The sequence below is a fragment of the Protomyctophum bolini genome (genome assembly GCF_963924005.1).
Source record: "Protomyctophum bolini genome assembly, chromosome: 1".
Lineage (NCBI taxonomy): Eukaryota > Metazoa > Chordata > Actinopteri > Myctophiformes > Myctophidae > Protomyctophum > Protomyctophum bolini.
The window spans coordinates 14,507,905-14,533,918 of record NC_137862.1 but is presented as its reverse complement, the minus strand read 5'-3'; the positions used below and the strand labels follow the sequence as shown (position 1 = coordinate 14,533,918).

The following is a 26,014-nucleotide window of genomic DNA, read 5'->3' as shown; positions in this document are numbered from 1 at the left end:
GGGTCCAGGTCACACTTCTGGTGGGCTCCAAAGAGGCCTGATCAAAGGTCACACTCGGCAGTCAGTTGGGAGTTAATATTAGAGGTCCACAGAACTGCGACGGGGAGGACGAAAAGAGACTCCGGGGAGAGATTCCCCGGATGTTGGATTAGTGGCAGGCCTTACTGGAGCCTATATAGTGTATATTACAAGTACTGCTGGGAGACAAACCCACACAACAATGTACGACTATGGTATCCAGCTAGACCCGGAGACAAGTCTAGCTATAGGCTTTGTCGTAGAGAAAGGTTTTCAACCTAGTCTTGAATGTGCAGAGCGTGTCAGCCTCAAGGACCGAAGCCGGGAGAAGGTTCCACAGCTGAGGTGCCTGGGACCTAAACGGGACCTTCCTTTCCTTCCTCCTCCTTCTACTTTTCCTTTCCTATCCTCCGTCAATTGTTCGGTCTGGCTGTTTGCTTAAAAACAGTCCGCAAGACTTCATTGCTCAGAACCATTTCTCAGAAAGCATCGAATGAGAAAACCTCAAGTCTGTGTTTTCCATGTAAATCTAACCTTTTGTTTGGGTCTGGTCTATTGGTGAGAAGAACATTCGGTGCAGGTTTTTTTTTGTTTCTTTTTTTGGCATTGTGTTCAGAGTGTGTTGGAGCATAGTGCTCGTTCTGTGAGCTAAACAGTACTCTTTTTCACTTAAGTAAAAGTATCAATACTGCAATATAAGAATAGTCTGTTACAAGTAAAAGTCCGAAATTCTAAATGTACTTGAGTACATTTAATGTACAAAGATATTGGCATCAAAATGTACTTACAGTACCAAAAGTAAAAGTACCTATTATGGAGAATGTCCCATTTTGAGTTTTAAAATGTATACACATTGTTTGAAAATGATCTTAAGCTTGTAGATCGGCTATTTTCAAATGGACGGAATAATGTATAGGGCTGATGTGGTTAATGTATGTTCAAAATCTACAAAGTAACTTATAAACTAAAGTTTTCAAATAATTGTAGTGGAGCAAAAGTACAATACTTGCCTCTAAGATGTAGTGGAGTAGAAGTAAAAGTCCTGGAAGTTGGAAATACTCAACTAAATACAAATACCTCAAAATTGTTGTACTTAATTACAGTACTTGAGTAGATGTACTTTACACCACTGGCAGTGTGCATACAGCCCACACAGAGGAAACCTCACAAAGGCTCTGTTTTCACCCATTGTTTTTGTTTGACGCGACTTTCCACGGCGCTCTGATGACTTTTCCATCATGGTATAAGCTGTTACATCCATGATGTGATTGTAATGATGATGATAATGCTGATCTACGACCACGGTAATGATAGGGCTGTCTTTGAAAAGACCGGCTCAATCTAAAGCACTTTACATTTCCTCACTCTGGTATGAATTTCTGTACATGCATGTGCGTGCGTGCGTGCGTGCGTGCGTGCGTGCGTGCGTGCGTGCGTGCGCGGTTGTGTGTGTGTGAAGTTCCAGATACTAAAATAGCCAAGTGGAACGGAACTCACAGAGTAATGTATATAATGGTGTCGTTCCAGAAATATAGCTGCTTTAATTCCTGTGAGGTCAGTAGGACAGGGAGTCTGTTCTACACTCAGTAGGACACTCTGTCAGCGTAGAGGCTTTTTAGAGTGAAAGAAAGACAGAATATAGGACAGGGTTTCCCAAAGCGGGTATCTTCCTAGCTCGCTTTATTAAAGAAGAAACATGCGACAATGGCCAAAACACAATAAAAAAATGTATTGGCAATCAACAATTGGCGATCGAAAATCTGCAAAAGTGGCCGTTTTCAAGATGTTTTCGCCATTATCTCAGTTCAAAGCTTGTTGGATGTGTGACTTTACGGACATTAATCACTACTGCTAGCTGTTAGCATAAACCCCAGTTCCCAGTGCCAGCATACACATTAACTTTAAAAGACGCAGTTTGCAAAGCATTATGGGAATTGTAGTCCAGGAAGGAAGTGAGCCCGCAGTGTCCATAACATCATGGATCCCATGGACATGTACTAAAATATCTAAAAACACATATTACCCACGTAAAAACCCCAGGAAAGTGTTTCTTGTCTCCCAAACATTAAAATAAGATCTGGTTGCAAAAGGGGTGAAGTGGCCCTTTAAGTGCAGAATGACACCTTTTTAGGCTTTTCAGGCCTAAAAGTATGGTAATTGTTCAGACCGGGGCGAGCCGTGGGCTCTAAAATGACGCGGATGCTTTCCCGGTTTTAATGGGAGGACCGGCCGACCGGTCGGTGGACCAGTTTGTACTGGTCAATGCAGGGTTGCATTGTTGTGTTTTAGTCATCCCTGCGAGTGCGACAACACTTGCACCACAACGTTTTGGCACAGCCACTTTACACTTCTAGTGCTAGCTTCTAGTGCATTTCATGATGTGAGGATCTTTTTTAGCACACCTCAGAAGGCTAGTGACCTTCATCAGGACAGACAATTGTCTGTCCTGATGAAGGTCTAATCGACCGAAACGTCGACCCAATAAAGAGCAACATTTTGGCAAGTGTCTGACAGTGTGCGGGACCCTTTCTTTGTTTTTCAAAGATACCCTTTTTAATGATGTGAGGATTTGACACGTTTTATGTGTCAGGGCCTTAAGGTTGGTTGGTTGGTTGGTTACTGCACATTAGTAGGCTACTCTGTATAACGGTAAAGGTGTTACAAAGGGATACATTAACACAACCAATCCCAGCCCTCTAGGGGAAATCATGGCGCCAGTGTACATACACATACAGTATGATACAAACTAATCTCTCTCTGTCCTCTCAGTGCTCTGATGGAGAGTCTCATCACTCCACTCCAGGACAGGATTGAGGACTGGAAGAAAACGGCTAACCAGCTGGACAAGGATCACGCCAAAGGTTAACTCTCACACAAGCACGCACGCACGCACGCACGCACGCACGCACGCACACACGCACAACATTCGATTGATTGATTGATTGATTGATTGAACAGAAAAGTAGAGTTCAATACAAGGTCTGCTAAGAGGAATCATAACCCAAGAAAGCACTATGGCTTGTTAGTTGTTTCCATTGGGGTCGTTCATAATCAATTAATCTGAACATTTAATTATACAGTACCATGTAAAAACATCATATAAACGCTTAGAAATTCTGGGGCCAGTTTCGAATTGCAGTCACCCGTAAGTGCTCTTTGAGAGAGGGTTTGAAGTAGTCACATTCCTTTACGACTGTTGGTAGGGCGTTCTACATTTTTGTGGCATATGAGCGAAATTAATTTCACCCCTTGTTTGAGCCAAATCTAGGTTGAACGTGATTTGTGGACCTCTCTCCGGCGTCGACGTTTATAGGAAGTAGTTTGACAGGCACATGGGTCTCTTTGTGGTGTAGCGTATCTTGTAGACCAGGCCCATTGCAAGTTGCTGTACTCTGTCGTCTACCCTAAGCCATCCCAACCTATCAAAATGAGCAGGGGTGAGGTGAGTTGTAGGAGTCAGGCCAAGCAGTAACCTGATCAGTTTGTTTTGGGATGTCTGGAGCTAATGCTTTTAGATCATCCAAATTACATTATAGGCCAGTCAATCTAAGCTAAAAAAGTATTGGGCTAATTTAGGCCATCTATGGCCATTTTCAAATTGACTGGACTATTATGTCAACGTATGTCTATTAGCAGTCATAGCACTTGTTTGGGTCATATTTATAATGACCCCTATTCATAATATTTATATTGAATGACATTCCCAAATTACCGGAAAGTTATCTGTCCACTGTCTGGCATGACATTCTGTTTTCAGCACTGATGGTTATTTCAGTGCAGGTACACATGGATGTTTATTTCCTTGACCAGTGGCACACTGACTAATGGGAACACTATACTGACCCATTATGTGCCCAGCAGCCAAATCAACATGGTGCTTCACTAAGCAAGCTTCACTCCTAGCAATATGTAGACACCATTCATATGATCTGCAATTGATGTTCTAAGTATGTAAGCCTTTGACGAGCCATGATGAGGCCTATAGGGCATGAGCCTAAATCTCCTGTTTTTGTAGCGTGAGGCAGCTTGATGTACAAGTACGCCCCCTGGTCATGATGTACAAGTACACACCCTGGACATGACGCTAGTATGTCGCAGGGACTTGGTTCCAACCCTTGTCAAGCACTGGGTCCCATTTTTCAGGGTCTTTGGTATGACTCTGCCGGGGGTCGAACCACGACCTCCCAGTTTTTGGGTGGACAGCGGACACTCTTGACCACAAGGCCCATGCAGCTGCTATTGATGTTCTCTGCATGACCTTAAATCAAGGTTAACATCACTGTGAGTGTCGGTTCACTGGTGCCACTGATGTTTAGTGATGTCACCTATCACTGAGATCTCTGCCTGGTCCTCCGTGGGTTCAGCAGCAAGGCCTCTGCGAGTGTTCTCAAGGAAATCGATGTGGGAACTACTGGGAAGCATTGAGTGCATGATGTAACTCTATAGCCAAATATCAATACGTTGAATGTGAGCGTTTCAGTTCCTGTTACTGAAGTCAGCCCCGTCTCCATCTCTCTGCTCTCCAGAGTACAAGAGGTCACGCCATGAGATCAAGAAGAAATCATCTGACACCGTGAAATTACAGAAGAAAGCACGCAAAGGTACACCCCTCCCCCCCCCCTTTCTCTGTCTGTCTCCCTCTCTCTCTCTCTTTCTGTCCCTCTTTCTCTCTCTGATTTCTACCTACCTATAGACAGATACGTGACTGCATGAACCTACTTTCACGCACTTATCTGTCTGGCCAACCAGGTCAGCATTTCTAGAAAGGTCAAGTTTAAAGATCAAAGCGTTTGGCCACATGACCATGTTGTAGCGCTATCATGTCCATGTCCATGCTGTTCATGCTGTTGATCAATGTGTACAGTCAGAGAGAGAGAGAGAGTGTGTGTGTGTGTGTGTGTGTGTGTGTGTGTGTGTGTGTGTGTGTGTGTGTGTGTGTGTGTGTGTGTGTGTGTGTGTGTGTGTGTGTGTGTGTGTGTGTGTGTGTAGCTACTGTAAGCATTGTGCAACCAGTGAAACAGATCAATATATGCATGGTTGTTGGAGAGGATCCTGGTTTCACTGCACGCAGTGGTGGAAAACTGTACTCAAATGTTTTTCTTATGTAGAAGTATCAATGCTGTAATGTAACCGTCCGGTATTAAGACTTGAGTAAGAGTACAAAAGTATTGGTATCAAATGTACCTAAAGTAGAAAGTACTTATTATGCAAAATGTCCCATTTCAAGTTTTCAAATGTATAAAAACCTTTGAAAATAGCACATCTACAAGCTCACGTAAATGTGCAATATTTGGATCCAACTCAAGATGTAGTGGAGTAGAAGTAATAGTATTGGCCGGGAATTGCAAATACTCAAGTAAAGTACAATACAAATACCTCAACATTTTACTTACGTACAGTACTTTCCACCACTGATTGCACGAAATAATATGCACATTATTTGGCAGTCTGGCAGACATTCAGTAAAACATGCACTAAATTGCACAACATACACTCACAAACTATTTAAAGCTCAGTCAAAGTATATGACGTAGAATCCTATCGCCATCTGGTGGCGACAACCGGTACAGCGAATCTTCCCCGATTCCTCGTCAGACACTTCACCCTGTGATGTAGCAACTAGCAACCAATAATTAGTGGGCTTCCTTTTGAAGCTGTTTCCACCCAGTTGCTGGGCAGATGTATCAATTTTGGGGTCTTGTGGATAGGGTTCTGAACACACTTATCGTTGCAGTTGTTTTAGAATGCCTTTTATTATCATGTATGCTGCCAAATGTTTACACTTTCATATACGGTACAAGAAATCCTGAATGTTAACCTGTTGTGCTCTGAATGTACTGGTTTTCCCATTCTATTATTATAGTTTTATATGAGTGGTTCTCAACCAGTGGTCTGGGGACTACCAGTGGTCCTTGAGGGGGTTCCAGGTGGTCCCCAGCTAAATGATGGAGAGTTGGTAATGACAATGAAATGGACCCTTATAGATCTTTAACCCATTCTGACCTGAGATCAAATTCGAGTTTGAAAATTACAGTTTTCTGAAAAAGCTATGTTTCTATGTCAGTCGTTCTTTTTTTTCGATTTTTCAAAAATAGCAGACCTACAAGCTCGTAGCGCGCCACAAGCTATTGCTATCTGCTATTTTTAAATAGCTAAAGCATAACATAATGCTAATTCCAAAAGGGGTTCCCGCCCCGAGAATGGGTTAATGAACTTTGAGATGTTATTTCTCCTATGGGACCACATCAATACAGCATGGAATTGTGGACAAAATATTATCCAACAACAACAAAATATTCTAAGTCTTTGGTCTGAAATCTCATCCAATGGTGGTCCGTGGCTCAAATGACCAATACAATAATGGACCTTGATATGAAAAGGGTTGAAAACCACTGATTTACATAGGTTTAAACAGGAGTTATTCTGTTCTCATTTGAGTGCAGCCCTATGGTCAGCGACTTACATTAATGACTCACAGACTAGTGTCACTGTGTGTATGTATACAGGTGGCTGATCACAGGGATATGTATTTCTGGTTTCGGTTTTTGGTTGCAATGTTATTTTGCGCTAACAGTCTGCACTGTGGCTGTCTTGTGATGGCTTTCTTATACTAACCTGAACAGTTTTGCTATTCCTGCTCTCTCTCTCTTTCTCTCTCTCTCTCTCTCTCTCTCTCTCTCTCTCTCTCTCTCTCTGTCCCTATACATCCCTTTCCCTATAACGTTTTTCCCTTTTTTTTCTCCTTTTGGTATCCCTGTTTCTCAATTCATCGGTTCCCTTCTCCCTCTACTTTATCTCTGTCTCACCTCCTCCTCTTTGGTGCTTGCTCTCTCTCTCTCTCTCTCTCTCTCTCTCTCTCTCTCTCTCTCTCTCTCTCTCTCTCTCTGTCTATCTTTCTCTCTCTCTACCTGCCCTGCCCTCTGTGTCTGTTATCTCTGTCACCTGCTATAGAGATCCAGGGTAAGTATCAGCTTATTGCGCCTTGTCCCAACCCCGCACTCGGCCACCTTTCTCTCTCTCTTTCTTACTTTTGACCTCACTGCTGTTTGAATGTTTGACCTTTCGAGTCTTCTTCCCATAGAATTCCCTAAGCGATTGTTGTATCACTGTATTCTGTATGTTTTTGATCATTGGACTTTGGATTGGTGATCGCACAAACAACAACAAACGTGATAATTCACAAAGCTCACATTGCTGAAACAGTGCATATTTGTCATGTACTGAAACAGATAAAATTCACATACAGTCACAAATACAGTGTCTTTTGGCACGCAGTATTTGTGTGCACAATACAGCACAACCGTTTTCACTCCGTCTCTCGGTATGAGTAGTGTCAACTCCCACATGTTGTTTATCTCTCCGAGTTAGCAAACCTACAGCCTGGACAATGCATGATGATGTAAACATCTCAGACTAATTGTCTCGTGTTCCGTGACTCCTGCATGACTCCTAGAATCATAGAACCATACAGTAGCTGCTATGGATGCAGACAAGGCTCTTTCCACTCGCACGCCAACCTCCTACTCCCTCCCCCTCCTACTTCCTTTCTCTCGCACTTTCTCCTGCTGTTTTCCTCCCTTGTTCGTTTCGTTGCAGACATCTTTTGGTGCCCGTTGTTACTGCATGCCGTAACACTGCAAATAGCTTCACAATGCTTTTGTTGTATTTTCAGGATTTTCTAATTAATCGGTGTAGATTTAATTCAGACTCCATATACACACGTATATTATGCATCTTCGTCTGTCTCACATAGTGACCAGTTTCATGTTAGGTACGGTGTGATCAAGTGTTTGGACGGCAGAACGTTTGTTTTATGTTTTGGCGCCAAAAACTCCATTCATTTGAATGTGAAACAACATACTGTAGCTATACCAAAGCTGCATATACGGTAACTGTTTATGTGGCAGTGTTTTCATTTGAGGACACCGTCGCATGCAAAGCTACCGCGGCAAAATGTCAAAGGAAAGTGTCATTGTCCAAATACTTTTCCAGAGGGTGTGGTGTTTTGTTCATTCTCTTTCTCATGGTGTAATAAAGCAATGGTTTAAATTAAGTGATGGGTTATGGGTAAACTGTGGCACCAACCATGTTGATTTCGGCTCTTTATCTCTTTCTTCCCCTCTTAATTTTGTGACTGCCATAATTCGGGATTTCCATGGGACCCCTCTCTCTCACACGCACGCATGCACACGCGCACACACACGCATGCACGCGCGCGCACACACACACACACACACACACACACACACACACACAGGGCGAGTGGACCTGCAGCCCCAGGTGGACAGCGCCATGCAGGACGTGACAGACATGTGTCTGCTGATGGAGGAGACGGAGAAGCAGGCGGTCCGCCGGGCCCTGGTGGAGGAGAGGGGGCGCTTCTGCACCTTCATCGGCTTCCTCCAGCCTGTAGTGGTGAGATGGTGGAGGAGGATTTCTTTCATTTGTGATTTGTTTTATTCGTGAAATTACTGGAAAAAAAGTGATTGTTTTTAACCCATTCTGGGCGGGAACCCCTTTTGGTGTTTTAAGGCATTATGTTACACTTTAGCTATTGAAAAAATAGCAGATCTACAAGCTCATAGCGCGGCACAGAGTGCAGTGCTACGCACTTGTGGGTGAACCTCTCGTTCATGTTATTCTGTCAGAACGGAGAGATTGCGATGTTGGGGGAGATCACCCACCTCCAGGCCATTATTGATGACCTCACTGTGCTGACCACTGATCCTCACAAACTGCCTCCCGCCAGCGAACAGGTAATGCACACACATGCATGCACACACACACACACACACACACACACACACACACACACACACACACACACACACACGTACAGTACAGTATATGCAATACACACGCACACACAAACGCACACACGCACGTGTGCACACCTTTCGGGTGAAATCAGCCCTCAGCGGCTTCTGCCAGAAATATGGTGAGGGGATGGGGAGCCGGCAAAGTAAAGTTTTAGACCGTAGCCAGGTTTGGAGTATGGTTAGTAATGTCCGACCTACCGTACATACGTTCACCCGTTGCTTCGTGCGGTGCCACTCAACGTGACTACTGGGTTGGGCTGCTGGATGCAAGGGCCAATCCCTACTACTGTACACTACAGTATGTCAGAAACCGCTGAGGGCTCTTTCTTTCTCTCTCTCTCTCTCTCTCTCTCTCTCTATCTCTCTCTCTCTCTCTCTCTCTCTCTCTCTCTCTCTCTCTCTCTCTCTCTCTCTCTCTCTCTCAGGTGATTAAGGATCTGAAGGGTTCTGATTACACCTGGTCCTACCAGACTCCTCCCTCCTCACCAAGCAGTTCTGGCTCTCGCAAGAGCAGCATGTGCAGGTACACACACACACACACACACACACACACACACACACACACACACACACACACACGTTCAAAGGTTTTAATTAGCTACACATCCGACACAATGGTTTGTTTCATTTATTTTGTCTGAAAGAGGTGCCTCTTGTGACGTCTGTCAGTTGCCCGTTCTATCAGTCCTGCCATCTGTTTGTCTGTTGAATCCTGGTCCGTCCATTTGAACTGTTGTCCACATTTTGTCCTGGGTTGCAGTCTTCTCACTGTCAAACAATTTATACCTTCTAAAACCTACAGTAGGTACAGTAGGTCACGGATTGAAAACAATGCATACAGTAGGTTACAACAGGTATAAATGGGTTGTACAACGACCAGAGCCTTGAGTTTAGATTTGGTCCTTTGTTGAGATGAGAACTGTTGGGGAAAATGAATCATCCCATATAGAGAACTGTATTCCAAACTTATCCATTATCTTATATTTATGTAACTGGTAACAGTCTGTAAAGTTTACCAGATCACAAGCACACTATCCATCAACTCTTCTGTTCACGTGCGCACGCACGCACGCATGCACGCACGCACACGTGTGTGTGTGTCTGTGTCTGTGTCATTGTGTGAGTGTGCATGTGCATATAGGGTTGTCACAAATATTACATAATTGTCTAATCACAATTATTTGAGATATATTCCCCTTTGAGATTATTGCTGATCTACCGATCTACAAGCTTGTAGATACTGAAAGAAACTGGAAACTGCCCTTTGTTTAAGGCAGTGGGTGCTCAGCTTTGAAAATAACTTCCAACTAAATGGAAAAAGTGGCACTCCAAAATAAAAGATGGAAGACTTGCTCAGATGCAATTTCTCATGTTTATTTGAGAACGCTGACACGTTTCGGCAGAACCTTCTTCAGAGCAGACTAAAAAGCTTATAGATTAGCTATTTCCGCTATTGTTTTTAGTATAAAATGTATACAAATACCAGTCATTTCTTGGTACATTTCAGTTATTTGTCATATCTGCCCCGTTCACTTTTTTATTATGAAGCCTACAAAAGCCATTCATAAAGTTCTAATTTCCAACACCAAATCGCAATCGTCAACTTAATTGTGTAATCACGACAGCCCTATGTGCCTCTGTGTGAGAGTACACCTGCATGTACTGTACTTCAATAGCATTGACTGTACCCCTCTGGCCCTGGTACTGTACTGTAGGCAAAGCATGTTGGTTCACAGCCCTTTGCCTGCATCCTGTATGCTGTTATGACCTTTGACCCTCACATTCTCTCCACCTGTCTCCCCCCCACTTCTTCCCCTCTTCCCTCAACCCGCCTTTGACGCCGGCGGCCATCTTTCTCCCTACTATGCCCTCATGTGCTCATCTTCCATTCACCTCTGTCCTGTATTGCATTAATGTGTGTCTCTCCTCTGTGGATTTGATCATCTTTATATGTTGTTTGTGTGCATTAATTTGGTCCGCCCTCTTTCTGTTTTTATTTTTTGATGTATTTCTTTTAATCTTGTGCTGGGGTTATTATTCTTTTCGTCTATGTTCTGTACGCTGCTTTGACCTCTTGATTAATTAATGTCACTGATGTCTGACTTCAACGCTTCATCGCACGACTGTTTCTACTAAAACAATCATCAACACCGACACATTCTGTGAAATGCTCTCCCGCCATATGCAACCTCCAAACCCATCATCACGAATTACCCCCCAACCCCCCACCACCACCACCACCACCCCCCACACAACCACCACCGTAAACCATCCTTCATCCGACCATGCACGGCTGTACTCTCGATAACATTCTCTGACATCCGGTCGGTATACACATCTCCACCCACCGTCATCAACATTATTGTAACCATTCGGTCACTTCTTCGACACTCGCCTCTCCCTTTAAAACCTTATTGGCATATGGGGGACGCCACCTCCCGCTCTGTGTTCCTCCCCCTCCTCCATTCCTCCTCTTTTCCTCCATCAATACATCCATCCGTCCATCCCTCTCCTCTTTCCACTCGTGTCCCCATCATCGTGTGCCCCCCACAAACCCCCACCCCCCCTGCAGCAGCTTAAACAGCGCCCACAGCAGCGCGTCCCGTTCGTCTGGGGGAGGAGGAGGTGGCGGAGGTGGTGGAGGTGGTGGGGGCAGCGGAGGCGCCTCCCTGCCCCACTCCCCCACCACCTCCTCATCGTCCTCCACCTCCTCCTATCGCTACCGCAGCAGCCTGCCGTCGCACCACCAGCCACTGCCTCCGGGGGGCGTGGCGGCCCACCGCCTCAGCAGCGTGTCCTCGCACGACTCGGGCTTCATCTCCCAGGACGCCAACGTCTACTCCAAGCCCCCGTCGCCCATGCCCTCCGACATCACCAGCCAGGTACGTACAGTAGCCTACGACACGCTGCCAGTGTGTGTGTGTGTGTGTGTGTGTGTGTGTGTGTGTGCGTGTGCGTGTGCGTGTGCGTGTGTGTGTGTGTGTGTGTGTGTGTGTGTGTGCAAACTGCACGTGCACGCACCATGGGCCCTATCCTGCCAACCCCTTAACCCTAAACTTATTTGCCATTTTTTACTCTTTTGAAAAACATTTTAAAATAGTTCAACTATCCGATCTACATCGACACGTTGTGAGCTTGTAGATCGGTTATTTGAACTATTTTAAAAGGTTTTTCTAAATAGTAAAAAATGGCAAATAAGTTAGGGTAAGGGGTAGTGCAAGATATAGCCCCAAATGTACAGCACACCTAGCATGGTTAGTAACCTGGGGTGTAACGGTACAGCAACTGCACCGATGCATTGATTTTAATTTAAACAATTAACAAAGTATATCGATATGTGAATAACAACATATCGTATCGTTTGACTTCGTATCGTTTTCGATTGTCAGTATTATATCGTATAAATGCAACCTTTATACAGATCTGTCTATGTGTCTCTTTTCATCTCTAGAAGTCAACCAGTTCAGCGTCTTCGGAGGCCTCGGAGACATGCCAGTCAGTCAGCGAATGCAGTTCCCCCACCACTGTAAGTACTGTACTCCTACAGTAAAATGCAGTTCCCCCACCACTGTAAGTACTACAGTAGGCTATGCTGTTATGGCATTGATTACTTTACTTTCATCCAGCAAAATAAACTACTTGAAGTCATTTTAAAACCCGCACATTGGGGGGAAAAGCGGTGCTCTCTGATATGGCCATTGCAAACAATTAATTTGAATTATGCTAAATGCTGGTTAGCAGGTTGTTTGGGGAAGCTGTTGAACAGTTGCCTCAATGTGTCATACCAGCTGATCCCAAACCCACTGCTATGGCCCGGATCAGAAAAACGTACTGTTACGCTTACATTTTGAGCATCTCAGAACATCTGTAGCTCCAACGGTTTAGAAGATAGAGGCATGTTTTAAGGGCGTGGTCATTTTTGGGTATTTCGCCCTGGATAGAGAATTTTTCACAGTTCCTAAGTTGTTCGCAGCGGTCATATTAGACAAGAACAGTTGAGATATTCTCTGCTAAATGAAGTGCATACATATCTTAGCCAGGTCCTGGAGTAGTAGACAGTGGATAGGAAATTGTCTGCAAACTGCTTTGTCATTTTCCATTAACCTTTCTAAACAGATTTAATGTTGTAATATTACTGTCATATTGTTATTGTTTCTGGAGATAGCTTTTCCAGTTAGTGAAACACCCACCATGTCCATGCATGGCTGGTATAGTGACTAATATATACTTTAGAACATACTGTAGCAAAACTAAGGCCTCTTCTAGGAAATGTATTGTTGATCTGCCTCTTCATTCTCTCTGCTTTAATCTTTCTGCTGTTTCTCAATGTGGGGTAGTGTGTGTGAGTGTGTGAGAGAGAGAGAGAGAGAGAGAGAGAGAGGTGAGTGAGTGAGTGAGTGAGTGAGAAGACCCCTCCACCACCTCTCTAAGCATAGAAGCTCTCCGTCTTTTTCTCTGTCTCTGATGACCTGACTGTGTCTCTCGTTCCGCAGTTTGGCCCGTCCTTTGCTACCTTCCGCCCTGCTCACTCTCACTCTGGCTCCACCAGACCTCTCTCTGTCACTCTTCCTGTACCTGCGTCCCCACCCTATAGTTCCCCTGGATTCAGCTCTTCCTCTCCCACATCAAAGGTTCCTATGTGGAAGGTTTGTTCTCCATTCGCTTTCATTTTTTCTTTGAACGACTTCTCTCGTTTAGTTTGAAATCTATTATTTTATTTGCTTTTGTTTAACGCCTTATTAACAACATCGTTTTTTTTCCTTTTCTTTCTTTCTTTTCTTTTCATTTTTATCATCGGCTTAACTCACTCACTCCATTGCTTTGCTTCCCTGACGTGTGCTCAGCCACTGTGTATGCATTTTGTCGACCTTCCCTCCTCACTCGATTGGTTAAAACAGAACAGGCCACAGCGAGCTGACCAATCCGTTTCAGTAAAGAAAAACAGCTAGGAGGGCAGAGATCCCGTCAAAATCCAATGGGAAAATCAGTGTCCCACACACACTCAAGCACTCCCATACACACTCAAGCACTCAATAAAGAACCCATCCAAAATGCCCCCTCACTCCACGCTCAGTTGAAGGACTTCAAACTGCTGGATAGTGGACTAGTCTCTCGCGTTGTCTCTTCCTACTGCCTTCCTGGTTGTTATTAACCCTGCGCACTCCTTCAGGATTGGTCCAAGGCAGGTCAGTACGAGCAGCCCGTGGTGGCCGCCGCCGCCGCCGTTCAGAGGAGGAAGGAGCCTCTTGATAGGCTGAGGGAGAACGAGGGGTCGCCGGGTTCCCAGGGCTACGCTGGATCACCTCACCCTGACGACGGGCCGAGACCCCGGATGACCCCGGCAACCATAGCTGCCAAGGTGAAGGTTGACTATGACTATGACTATGATGACCCCGGCAACCATAGCTGCCAAGGTGAAGGTTGACTATGACTATGACTATGATGACCCCAGCAACCATAGCTGCCAAGGTGAAGGTTGACTACAGCTATGACGGAAAATGTTTGTCGACTACCCTTTTTGACTGACAAAAACTAAATAAAAACTACGCTATGATTAAACTATGACAAAAAAATATACCGACAAAGAAACTAGACTAAAATGTTCAGGAGGGACTGGTGGAGAAGAGATCCTGCAGTAGAACTGAAATACAGGTTCTTTGATGTTTGGTTGTGCTTCTTGGGTGTTGCGCTCTGTTTGGTTGTGCTTCTTGGGTGTTGCGCTCTGAAAATAGCAGATCTAGCTCAAGCTCAAGCTTGTGTAGTTTGGCTATTTTCAGTATGCAACCAAATGTAAAGTCAGACAGTACGCTGCCATCAATGCACTTTGTTCCACCACTGGTACTGTGGCATGTGTACCATGGAGAGGAGCGGCCATGGTGTACATGTATTCAGTACAGTGTATTGTATGTACTGTATCTATCTGTAGCATGGAGAGGAGGGGTCTCCATGGTGTACATGTATTCAGTACAGTGTACTGTGTGTACTGTATATATCTGTAGCATGGAGAGGAGGGGTCTCCATGGTGTACATGTATTCAGTACAGTGTACTGTATGTACTGTATATATCTGTAGCATGGAGAGGAGGGGTCTCCATGGTGTACATGTATTCAGTACAGTGTACTGTATCTGTAGCATGGAGAGGAGGGGTCTCCATGGTGTACTGTACATGTATTCAGTACAGTGTACTGTATGTACTGTATTTATCTGTCAAGGTCAAGTTTATTCATATGTCCCAAACTGGGCACTTCGTTCTACAGTATGTACAGTATGTGCATTCATGTATCTGTATCTGTTTAGCATGGAGAGGAGGGGTCTCCATGCCGGTGTACAGTATGTGTATTCATGTATCTGTCTCTGTTTAGCATGGAGAGGAGGTCTCCCCAGCAGCCAGCGACCTGGCCATGGTGCTCACCAGGGGGCTGAGCATGGAGCAGCAGAAGAGCAGCAGGGACTCCCTGCAGTACTCCAGCGGCTACAGCACCCAGACCACCACGCCCTCCTGCTCCGAGGACACCATCCCCTCACAGGGTAAGCCTTTTATGAGGACTGCTTTTCATACTGGACTGCAATGCTTCTCAGACTTTTGCATTTTAACCCTAAGTCTATACAAATGTCTTCTAAAGCCTGACAGTTTACTGAAAAACCTATGTTTCTGACAGGTTTTCATGTACCCCAAAAATATATGTAATTGGCCGCCGACTTCCATCTGAAAATATGTCGTTTCAGGGACCCCCCAGAAGCAAAGATTTTAGTTAAAAACTGCTCTGAAAGAATATATATTCAACGATTTGCGCCACATTTTCACGATTTTTCAAAAATAGCAGATCTACAAGCTTGTAACGCGGCACTCGGTGCCGCGCTATGAGCTTGTAGATCTGCTATTTTTCAATAGATAAAGCATAACATAATGCTTAAAACACCAACAGGGGTTCCCGTCCAGAATGGCTTAATGTCTCTCACTTGATTCTGACAGGATACAAATTACGGGTGCATTTGGTTCTATTTGTACACTGTTAGAGTTACAGACTTGTAAGGGTCAATTTAGCCCCCCTTAAAGGAAACCAGAGAGTCGCTGGAATCCACTTTGAGAACCACTGTACTAGAGCCAGACCGATGATGTATCAGCCATTATTAGTCAGGCTCATATTTTTACTCACACAAAGGTATTGCTTGCCGAGAAGAACAGAACTTCAAGCTAACAAGTATTATGATGTAATGCTTGAAGATATGTTCTTTTCAGCAAGCAACACAGTTGTGCGATGGGTTATGAACTGAGTGTTAATGCTGGTCAGACAGACTTCTGAAAGATGTGCAGTATACTCTTTGTTTAGCGTAAGTAGTAATTTTCCGTCCACATCCTCCCTCTCATCATTCCCTCTGCTGTTCTTTCGCCCTCCTTTTAGGTTCAGACTACGACTGCTATTCAGTGAACGGGGACACGGAGGGTGTGGACGGACAGGCAGAATTTGACAAGTCCTCCACGATCCCCCGCCACTCCAACATCGCCCAGAACTACCGCCGCATGATCCAGACCAAGAGGCCAGCCAGCACCGCTGGCCTCCCCAGCGGCGTGCTCGGTCCCGGGGCACACGCGCCCGGGGGCAGCGGAGGCGGAGCGGGCACCCCGGGCACCGCCACCATCCGTCGAACCCCCTCCACTAAGCCGGGCGTGAGGCGCACGCTGTCCAACGCGGGGCCCATCCCCATCCGCCCGCCCATCGTCCCCGTGAAGACCCCGACCGTGCCGGGGGATTCGCACTCGCCCGGCGCGGGCGTCGGGGTGCCCGTGCGCGTGGGCAGCGAGGAGTGCGTGTTCTTCGCGGGAGTCGAGGACGCGCAGGGCGCACTCGACTACGTGAAGGCGTCTCCCAAGCGCCTCAGCCTGCCCAACACGGCGTGGGGCTCGGGGGCGGGGCTGGAGGTCTACGCGCAGCAGCAGCACGGAGGGCGTGGGAGCACCGCGGCGGGCTCAGGGGGCGGGACAGAAGAGGATCAGATGATCGCAGCCAATCGCCACAGTCTCGTGGAGAAGATCGGAGAGCTGGTGGCCAGCGCACACGCACTGGGGGAGGGGCAGTTCCCTTTCCCTTCCCTCCCCGACGCCCCCGACCCCGCTGACCCTCAGACGGGGGCCGAGGCCTCGGACGGCTCCGGAGACATGCTGACCACCATCAGGAGAGGAGTCCGGCTGCGCAAGACCGTGTCCAACGACCGCTCTGCGCCGCGCATCTTGTGATTGGACGAAATGGAACGGTGGAAAGTTATTAGTCATTTGTTCGGCCAGTAGTGAGGGAGGACGGGTGTTTGTGGGGGTGCAGCCAACCACCCCAGCACAGTCATAGACACAGACTTACTATGTAGAAATCCATAATATAAGATGAATGAAAACAAACGAACAAACTAAAAAAAAAGAAACGTTTAAAGAGGTTATTAGAGTAAGTGATATACTGTATAATGCTAATAACACTATTATTGTTAATCCATGCCGATGATTAACATTAATTACTGAATATTGACAGGCTCTTAGCTGGCCTTTATAACTCTAGCGTGTGTTGGACGCATGGTTGTCTTCTTAAAGGAGAGTTCCAGAGTAGCCGGTTTCTTACCCAATGATAATAAATCCATTAACCACATGGTAGAGGTGTGAAAAAAGTCCTTCTCTAGCACGCTGTAGCTGTGACTGTGAGCAGGAAGGCAACCGGACGCTCGCCCTACTCTGAACTGAAGCCCATTTGTGACAAAAAGGTGGTTGCACTCTGGACGGACGCGTTTTTCGGAAAACTGATGGAGAAACGCCGCTTAAAAATCCCAATTCGCGCCCGGTGTGTGAGAGACCTACTGTAAACTCTGGACTTATTTCCGACATAATGGACGACAGAGCGATCTAAATAAGCGATTTAGTGATTGATGATATACCAGTGGTTAATGGATATATTATCATCAGAATTCGCTAAGAATTGCTTACTGCGGAATTCTCCTTTAACATCCTCACCCAGGGACAGCAAGACTACAGGATGGACAGGTAGAGAAGGAGATATGAGAGAGAGAGAGAGAGAGAGAGAGAGAGAGAGAGAGAGAGAGACTGGTTCCCTTCGCCAACGTTGCCCTCACAACTCCCTCTCTAACTGTAAGCCGAGATGTGGGATAGGGATAGGCAGACGAAGAGCCATAGAGCAAGACAACTCCGTTCACTTCATAGGGCCAGACCAATGGCGGCTCTTCTACATAGACTTCTATTGCCGAATAGGGACACCAGAAGTTTATGGAATGCATTGGGAGTCTATGGGCTCGCGCGAATACATGAACCATGTGATCGGGCTGTTTTCTGCCCCCTCAATGTCGCAACTCTGTCTATACTCTATGGCTCTGGGCAGACGGAGGCAGAAGGGAATGTGGAGCTGGGGGGGGGGGGGGGGGGGGGGGGAGTTGAACCCAAGCCGTCAAAAAATGCCCACTCAGACAGCCTCGGTACTAGCATGGGGAGCTAACATAGATACAGCTGCTCTGTATCTCCCTATAATAATATTAATAATAATAATTGTATTGTACTTTTTGTAAAACAAGTTGGTATTGAACCGTGCTAGTACCCCATTCCCCTCTCGCCGTCTGTCCTGCTAGTGTGTGTACGCTGTACGTGCGAATGTAGCATATGTGACCCCACTATGCATGGGTGCATGGAGTTTGTGTGAGTGAGTGAGTGTGTGAGTGTGTGTGAGTGTGTGTGTGTGTGTGTGTGTGTGTGTGTGTGCGTGTGTGTGTGTGTGTGTGTGTGTGTGTGTGTGTGTGTGTGTGTGTGTGTGTGTGTGTGTGTGTGTGTGTGTGTGTGTGAGAGGGGCGAGCGGAGCTCCGCTGCAGGACAGCTGGTTACCCGATGAGGGGGCGTGGCTTGTCTCTTGTGTGCCGTATGTTGTGTTTCCTGTTTTTATCGTGTCGTCACCTCCTCGTTGCCGCTGTATGAAAATTTACACAACGTAATCCAGGCGTATAAATATATATATACACATATATATTTTCTAGAACCAGAAAGAGAAAATGTCAATAAGAAATGGAGCAATAAATGTGTTTTATTTTCTTGTTTTGCTGAAGAAGAGGTTGGTTAGGGCCTTCCTTTTCTCTTTTAACATTCAGGCAATCATCAGGAATGCTTTGTGAACTATTTCTCTCTCTCTCTCTCTCTCTCTCTCTCTCTCCCTCTCATTGCTGAGAATTGAGGGGGAAAAGTTAGAAAGTGAAGCACTTTGATTGCTATAGCACCACTTGGCCACTTAGTGTCACTGTGTTCATGCATTGTGTGATTGCGTGATACAGAGAGCGGGCAGATAGAGCTGTTTGCCATGTAAATATGGCATCGTTGAGCTGTTTGCCATGTAAATATGGCATCGTTGAAACTAGTGAGTAGACCTGTATAAGTGAGATGGAGGGAGAAAGAGAAAGTGATAAACAAAGGTGGAAAAGGAATGAATGTGATAAGGGAGGAGAACATGGCCATTATCTGAACAGGCTCATTGTGCTTTATCACGAGCCACCGGGGCTGTATAGACGGGGAAAGGCTCACCTGCTGTGCATTTTAGAAAGATTCTGAGTATAGCTCAGCATGGTTGAAAGCTGACACGGGTATCTGAGGGATTGAAGATTGACACATTTGAGCTTCAGACAGAGTTGAACTGCAATCTGCTGGTCCAGATGAGTTCTTCATAAAATGGTCTCTTATTGCCAGGACAGCTAATCGGCTGTCACACTGTTAGCAGCCACATTGCCACCCTTGTGTCCTATGGCCAGTTTATGCTATAGTTGATAATGACTAGCTAGCTTAGCCACTAATGGTGTCAGCTGCTATATGACACTGAATTTCCCTCTGGGGATCAATACACTTTACCACATTAACCCTAGTGTCCCTATTCTGAGTATGTCACAATATGTAAAAAAGAAAAAAAAGATTGGTGAAGAGGAAAACAAGGAGGAGATAAAGTACAGACCCCTGTGGGACACCCCTATGAACGGTGCCAATCAAGTCGAGCAGGGCTGCTCTGGTGAACAGTACATTTGGCAGAATTTCTCTGGTATGAATGTACATGGTAACTGTGGGGGCAATGGGGTTGCTCGCAGCGTGGACTTAGAACAACTATAGGATGAAGACACAGCCCCCACGCTGTCCTGGGACAATTGAGATCAAACCACGGCTTGACTTAAACGTGTGACTATTTATGGACATTAGGATGGATGGGAGAAATAACAAGGCTGGTCTGTGGCCTCGGTAACGATGAAGAAAACAGGGGGATATTTAAGTTAAGCGATATTAATCCGAAGGAGGAACGAGATGATGTGAAGAGATGAGCATTTCACTGCCTGTTCACAGAAGACGTACTGTACTGTGCTGTGCTTTTATCGGGGCGCACAGACTTGGCATAAAAAAAGGCTAGAATGAAATAGAGTAACACAATGGAATATTCAGTTTTAATATATACAGTATAAATATATATATATTTTGTTCTACAGTACAGTTTTACTCTTCAGTCGTTTCTTTTAATTAATGTAAAAAGAAGAAGAAAAACAAAAACAAAAAAAAAACAACAACCTCCGGCTGTAACACAAACTATAGTGCGCAGTGTAACATTTGGATGTAGGATGTGTGAGCGGAGAGCGTGCTCTTTATGACCGTTGTACTGTAGGCTAGTGTGAACTCCTCATCAATGACATGTCTGTATGCTCCTCGATGCTGACCTTAGCTAGGGCCATTATGTTTCTCTATGCTCTTCTTACTTACTCGTTGACTTATTTATTGTTTATTTTGCCTTGAACACAGCAATGCCCGTGGCTGTTTTAAAAAAAACAAAATGAAGATGTGTTAATTTAAGGAGGAGGAGGAGGCGGGGAGGAGAATGTTTGTTATTTCTTCAACTGTGTCAAGAACTGTTTTTTTTTTTTTTCTTCTTTTGAACTTTAAAGTTGAGCGTCATTAAGGGGGTTTAGAACCAATTTCATTTGTGTGTGCCTGTAAGTACGGTATGTGTGTGTGGTTGTGTTATGTCAAACATGAGTGGGAGGGACGGTGGATGGTGGTGGGTGTGACCAGTGGTGGAAAAGGTACTCCTATTTTTTACTTGAGTATCAATACTGCAACATATACTCCATTAAAAGTAAAAGTCTGGAATTGAAAATGTACTTGAGTAAAAGTACAAAAGTATTATCATCAACATGTACTTAAAAAGTACCAAAAGTAAAAGTACTCATTGTGCAGAATGTCCCATTTCAAGTTTTCATTTTTTTATATACTTCACAAAATACACAGACCAACCATTTCAAGTTTTCAAATGTATATGCATCTTTTGAAAATAGCCTTTTCAAACAGGCCAAATGTTCATATACTGCAGGGCTGAAGTGGTTAATTTATGTTCTGTAATAATAATCAATATCTGCAAAGTAATTAGTGACCAAAGTTTTCAAATTAGTGGAGTAAACGGTTTGCCTCTGAGATGTAGTGGAGTAGAAGTAAACATTATTGGAAATTGGAAATAAAAAGTACGAATACCTCAAAATTGTACTTGAGTAGTACTTGAGTTGTACTTTCCACCACCACTGGGTTTTGCACCAACAACAGGGCAAGAAATAATAATAATGCGCAAAGCATGGGCCAATTACAGTACATTCACACTGGTGAATGTGAATATATACACTGTTCTAAAACACAAATCATGTTTAAACTCTATATCTTTTACATTTCCGTTAACTGTAGAAATGTCTCTTCCATTTTAATATTTTAATAGTTCATGTTGAAACCGTGTAAAAGCAATAGGGGGAGTACAAACGTATTTTTGATCGAATGGCCATGGGTGAGTCTTAATAAAAAAAAGAAATAGCAGCGTTATTCACTGGAATTTAGCTGCTGCACTTATTTAAGTTGAAGTATTATTTATTCATGTCTAAAAGCTATATCTCATTGTAATTCTTTGAAGTTATTTGTTGGGGGACAGACATAATTTTATAAGGTTGCTTACTTATGAGGTCACTCACTGAAGATATCATGAGCTAGCATAAAGGTTGGATCGATAGGATATGATTGCGAAATGTATCTGAGATGGGGGGAAAAATATTGTAGCCATCAATTCCAACTCAGACTAAATTCCATATTGATTAAAATGTGGTATTTTCTTAACCCATTAAGACCTGAGGCCGATTCTACAAATGCCTTCTAAATCGGTAGTTCTCACACAAAAATAATATAAAAAAAATAGATACAAGTTATTGCATATCTGCTATTTTTTAATAGCCAACGCTAAAATCTAAAATGACTCCCAACGTTTTCCCGGGTTTAAATAATTAATTCAGTTATCTACACTACAGGAAGCTGCTGCTTGCATATAAGACAGACTGCGGAACGGCTTCCTGCCTTGCAGAAATCATACACCAACAATTTATCATGACATTGTTACCAAGGCTGCAACTATCCATTATTTTCTTAGTGATTGTTTTATCGATAACTTTTTTGAATAATTGAGGAGCATTTTTTTAATGTATATTTGTATTTTTCATATATCAACGAATCAACGTGATCTTTTAAAATAATCACCTAAATCGATTAAGCTGATTAATGAACCATTAGCTCGATTTTATACTTTATCCTCTGCAGAAAATAGCGATATTTTAAAAAGAAAAAACTGAAATACTTTAATCATTCAATCATTGTATTCATTTTTGTAATCGATTAAATCGGTTGGTTCAATTAATGGTTGCACGCCTGCTTGGTATCGACTAGAATTCCAGTCGGATATTTGACATGACAACATGATAGTTTCACACTGAATGATCCCGTAAGCAACATTAAGTACATTATTGTCTTATTCAGCCGAGCAATGATGAATGAGTGAAAAACATATACTGTATATATTTATTCCTTTAATCCTCCAAATAACAAAAGACATCTAGCTGACTGTCCTTTTGGTCAATGCACTAAATTATCAACATGTGTGTGTGTTTATAAGAATGGAACTATTCTGCTGCAGATGTGTCAGTTAAGCATTGTGTACCTAATCTGTGTGAGGACACCAAAGATGTGACCCATATAGAGAGAAACGCACAGACGCAAGTACAATGCACGCACTACATGCATGCATGGACTGCGCGGGTCCACACGCACACACACAGCATACAGTACAGTCTGGCACTCTTTAGAGTTTAGACCATTGGTTCCCAAACTTTTTAGCCGTAAACCCAAAAGAGAAATGAGATGTTTTAGAAACAAAATATATATAGAAAAGTAAAGGGACCCATAAAAATGTGTCTGCGACCCACTGTTTGGGAACCACTGCTTTAGACACCCTCACACATACATACATACATTGCTGTGCCATATCCTTCCTCAGCTCAGCAGACCTACAGTGTCTCTAATACTTCCCACATCCCTGTTTCTCTTCTCCTCCCTCTGTCTCCACTCTATCCATCTGCATGGGCGCAGGGATGCTGGCAGACAGAACAGCACCAGTTGTCATGATAAGATCCCTAATAGCTTTATAGATCTGTTCCTCAGACCCATCATCACTAAAACCACTATGTATGGTGAAGTCTTTACTTCCACTGTGAACATCAACTCACTTTGAGTGTTTTTATAAGTGTGTGTGTGTGTGTGTGTGTGTGTGTGTGTGTGTGTGTGTGTGTGTGTGTGTGTGTGTGTGTGTGTGTGTGTGTGTGTGTGTGTGTGTGTGCGTGCGTGCAAAGCAAGTTGTCGGGAGAATGTCAGGCTGCACTAGGCACAGTAGGCACAGCACTTAGCGAGGGTCAACTTTTCACTAATGGAGCATTGATAACTTGTTTTCAGGCAGCCCTTTAGATGTCTGACTCTGCATTTCAGAGGAAGATTATATTTTAATTAGCTCTTTTGATCCGGCTCTCCAAGACATCTTTGGCATTATCTCCCCAGAGTTGATATTGCTTTCATGTTTTCTTGAGATGCCTTCAATCAAGGAAGCCTGCAGAGAGATGCAGATTATATTCCAAATGGTATTTACCTCCGCTGACAGGGGAACACCTGCTTTGATGCTGTGTAGTATATGGTCATGTTGTTATTAGAATGTTTAAAGATTTAATTGCCACACAGTCTTTAAAATCAGAGTATACGTTTTGTTTAAAAGGCACACGAAGCAGAGATCTTCTCAGGTCAGCGGTTTGCAACATTGCTTTCTCTTATGCAGAGCTGTTATCATTTCCTTCTGTTGAAAATACAAAAAGCCAGTTAAGAATAACACCTTGTCCCTGCACTTAAAAGTAAGTGTCATGTATAATCCATTCACTGTTTCAAAAGCTTCACATTCTGGAAAGTTGAAAGAAGCACCTGCTCTTTTAGCCATCTAAATGGTAAATGGTGCATTTATATAGCGCCTTTATCCAAGGCGCTTTACATAGATTGTGCATTACATTCACCCATTCATACACCGATTGCGGCAGAAGCCATGCAAGGTACCAACCAGCATATCCTGATTATACATTATACGTTGTGGTGTGGTACACTGCACAGTAAAGCAAATGTAAATTGTGAAATGTCACTAGCCGAAAAAATATTAAAGTAAGAAAAGGTGACACATTGCAAGGCATTTTTCACTTTAATTCAGTTATGATGAACGACTTTATGAATTAGGATTGAGGCACAGAGTAAAGTTAGTAACACATTTAAGTGAGATGGAGGTTGTGTGGAGGTCACAGTGAAGGAATCCCAGCAGACTGGTACGAGACAGTAGTTTCTGTGCATATGTGTGCATGTGGGTGTTGAGCCTGCACACATGGTTATGTTTCCTACTTCTCCCACATACAATCTGTCAAACCTTCCGACTAACTGCCTAGTCCTCAATGCGTGTGTTTGTATATATAGCATATACCACACGCATAGCCACACACACACACACACACACACACACACACAGTCACACACACACACACACACATGCACACGTGTCCTTACTTTCCTTTTGCTGTAAGGTAGATTCTGTGAAGTGGCCCAATAAAGTTCAGCCAATATCTTGAGTAACTGACTCAAGTTACTCAAGTGACTGGTTGTTATTGCAACCAATCGAACACAAGAGTGGCTGAAGTGGATTCCTGGTGCTAATGCCATGGCAACTAAACTGAATGTCGTATTCACCATTGTTCAAATTCTCTTTGTCTCTGTCCATTTCTTTATTTATTTTTTGCCCCACTCCTCTCCGGCCTCGATCCTAAACGGTTAAAAACTGAGCACTGAATCATTGACATACGTAACGTCTCCTTTGTGAAGGAGTCTGCTGAGAACATGTTATTTCATTAGAAAAAGATCCTCTCACATGCAGCCTTACAGGCACTGCAGTCTTTGTCCTTTGCTCTTCTTCTTTCTCTCCTCTTCTTTAATTTATTGTGTCTTAATTTCCAAGGCTGTTTTGCCTCTGTCGCTGAAGAGTTTTTTTTTATTGTTTCAATCTTCTTTTTTGTAAAAGTTACAATTTTATTTTTTGTTAACTTTAGTCACTGCTAATGTAACAAAACGCACTGTGATGATTCCAGTATTAATAAAAGTTGTACTTAAACTGTGATCCGCTGTGTGAAGTGTCAGTTATTTTCCAGCATATTAAACAAAAGGATTTGTAAACACTGTTGCTGAATTTGATAATACTTTTATTTGTGTGGTCTGACTTGGCACCTATGGCTGTTTCTGTTGTGCTATTCATAATCATACCTATTAGGCCTATCGGTTGAATATGTGTTTCTTGGGTTAGCTTAACTGCTGCTCAATACAAAGCATGACCTACATCCTACAAGGTAAATGGTGCACTGCATTTGATTTATATAGTATTTTTTTTATCCACAGCATTACATTTGCCCATTCACACACACGTTCATACACCGAAACCATGCAAGGCAGTGAAGGCACCAACCTGCACCATCAGGAGTTGGTCTAAAACGGCCATAGCCACTTGCCCAAATGTGATAACCATCACATTGTGATGACGGCCGTTTTTAGCCCAATGATTGTTTTTCATGCAAAACTAAATGTTTGCAATGGATTCAGAATCATGACAATTTGACATGTCACATGCATTAGGTCAATGGAACATCACCACTGGGATTTCTTAGGACTTTTGAACATATTTATGAAACAAAAACAGTTGCATAATGTGTTTGAGGTTGACCCCTTTTTTTCTACATAGAATGCCTAT

The 26,014-nt window shown here is 43.9% G+C and overlaps 1 protein-coding gene across 4 annotated transcripts in view; it reads left to right on the top strand.

Annotated features, from left to right (window-relative positions):
• Positions 1-25,390, top strand: part of mtss1lb (MTSS I-BAR domain containing 2b) — a 79,142-nt gene extending 53,752 nt beyond the window's left edge. Inside the window, exons 5-15 of one of the 4 annotated variants that reach the window (XM_080764291.1) lie at positions 2,788-2,879; positions 4,545-4,619; positions 8,276-8,433; positions 8,667-8,774; positions 9,263-9,360; positions 11,569-11,719; positions 12,289-12,363; positions 13,331-13,483; positions 14,008-14,196; positions 15,200-15,365; positions 16,241-25,390. In XM_080764291.1, coding sequence (XP_080620417.1) covers positions 2,788-2,879; positions 4,545-4,619; positions 8,276-8,433; positions 8,667-8,774; positions 9,263-9,360; positions 11,569-11,719; positions 12,289-12,363; positions 13,331-13,483; positions 14,008-14,196; positions 15,200-15,365; positions 16,241-17,073 — 2,098 coding nt within the window. In that variant the 3' untranslated portion in view covers positions 17,074-25,390. Of the gene's footprint in view, positions 1-2,787; positions 2,880-4,544; positions 4,620-8,275; positions 8,434-8,666; positions 8,775-9,262; positions 9,361-11,409; positions 11,720-12,288; positions 12,364-13,330; positions 13,484-14,007; positions 14,197-15,199; positions 15,366-16,240 lie in introns of all 4 variants that reach the window. The other 3 variants (XM_080764290.1, XM_080764288.1, XM_080764289.1) reach the window with 3 other exon arrangements.
• The last annotated feature ends 624 nt before the right edge of the window (positions 25,391-26,014 follow it).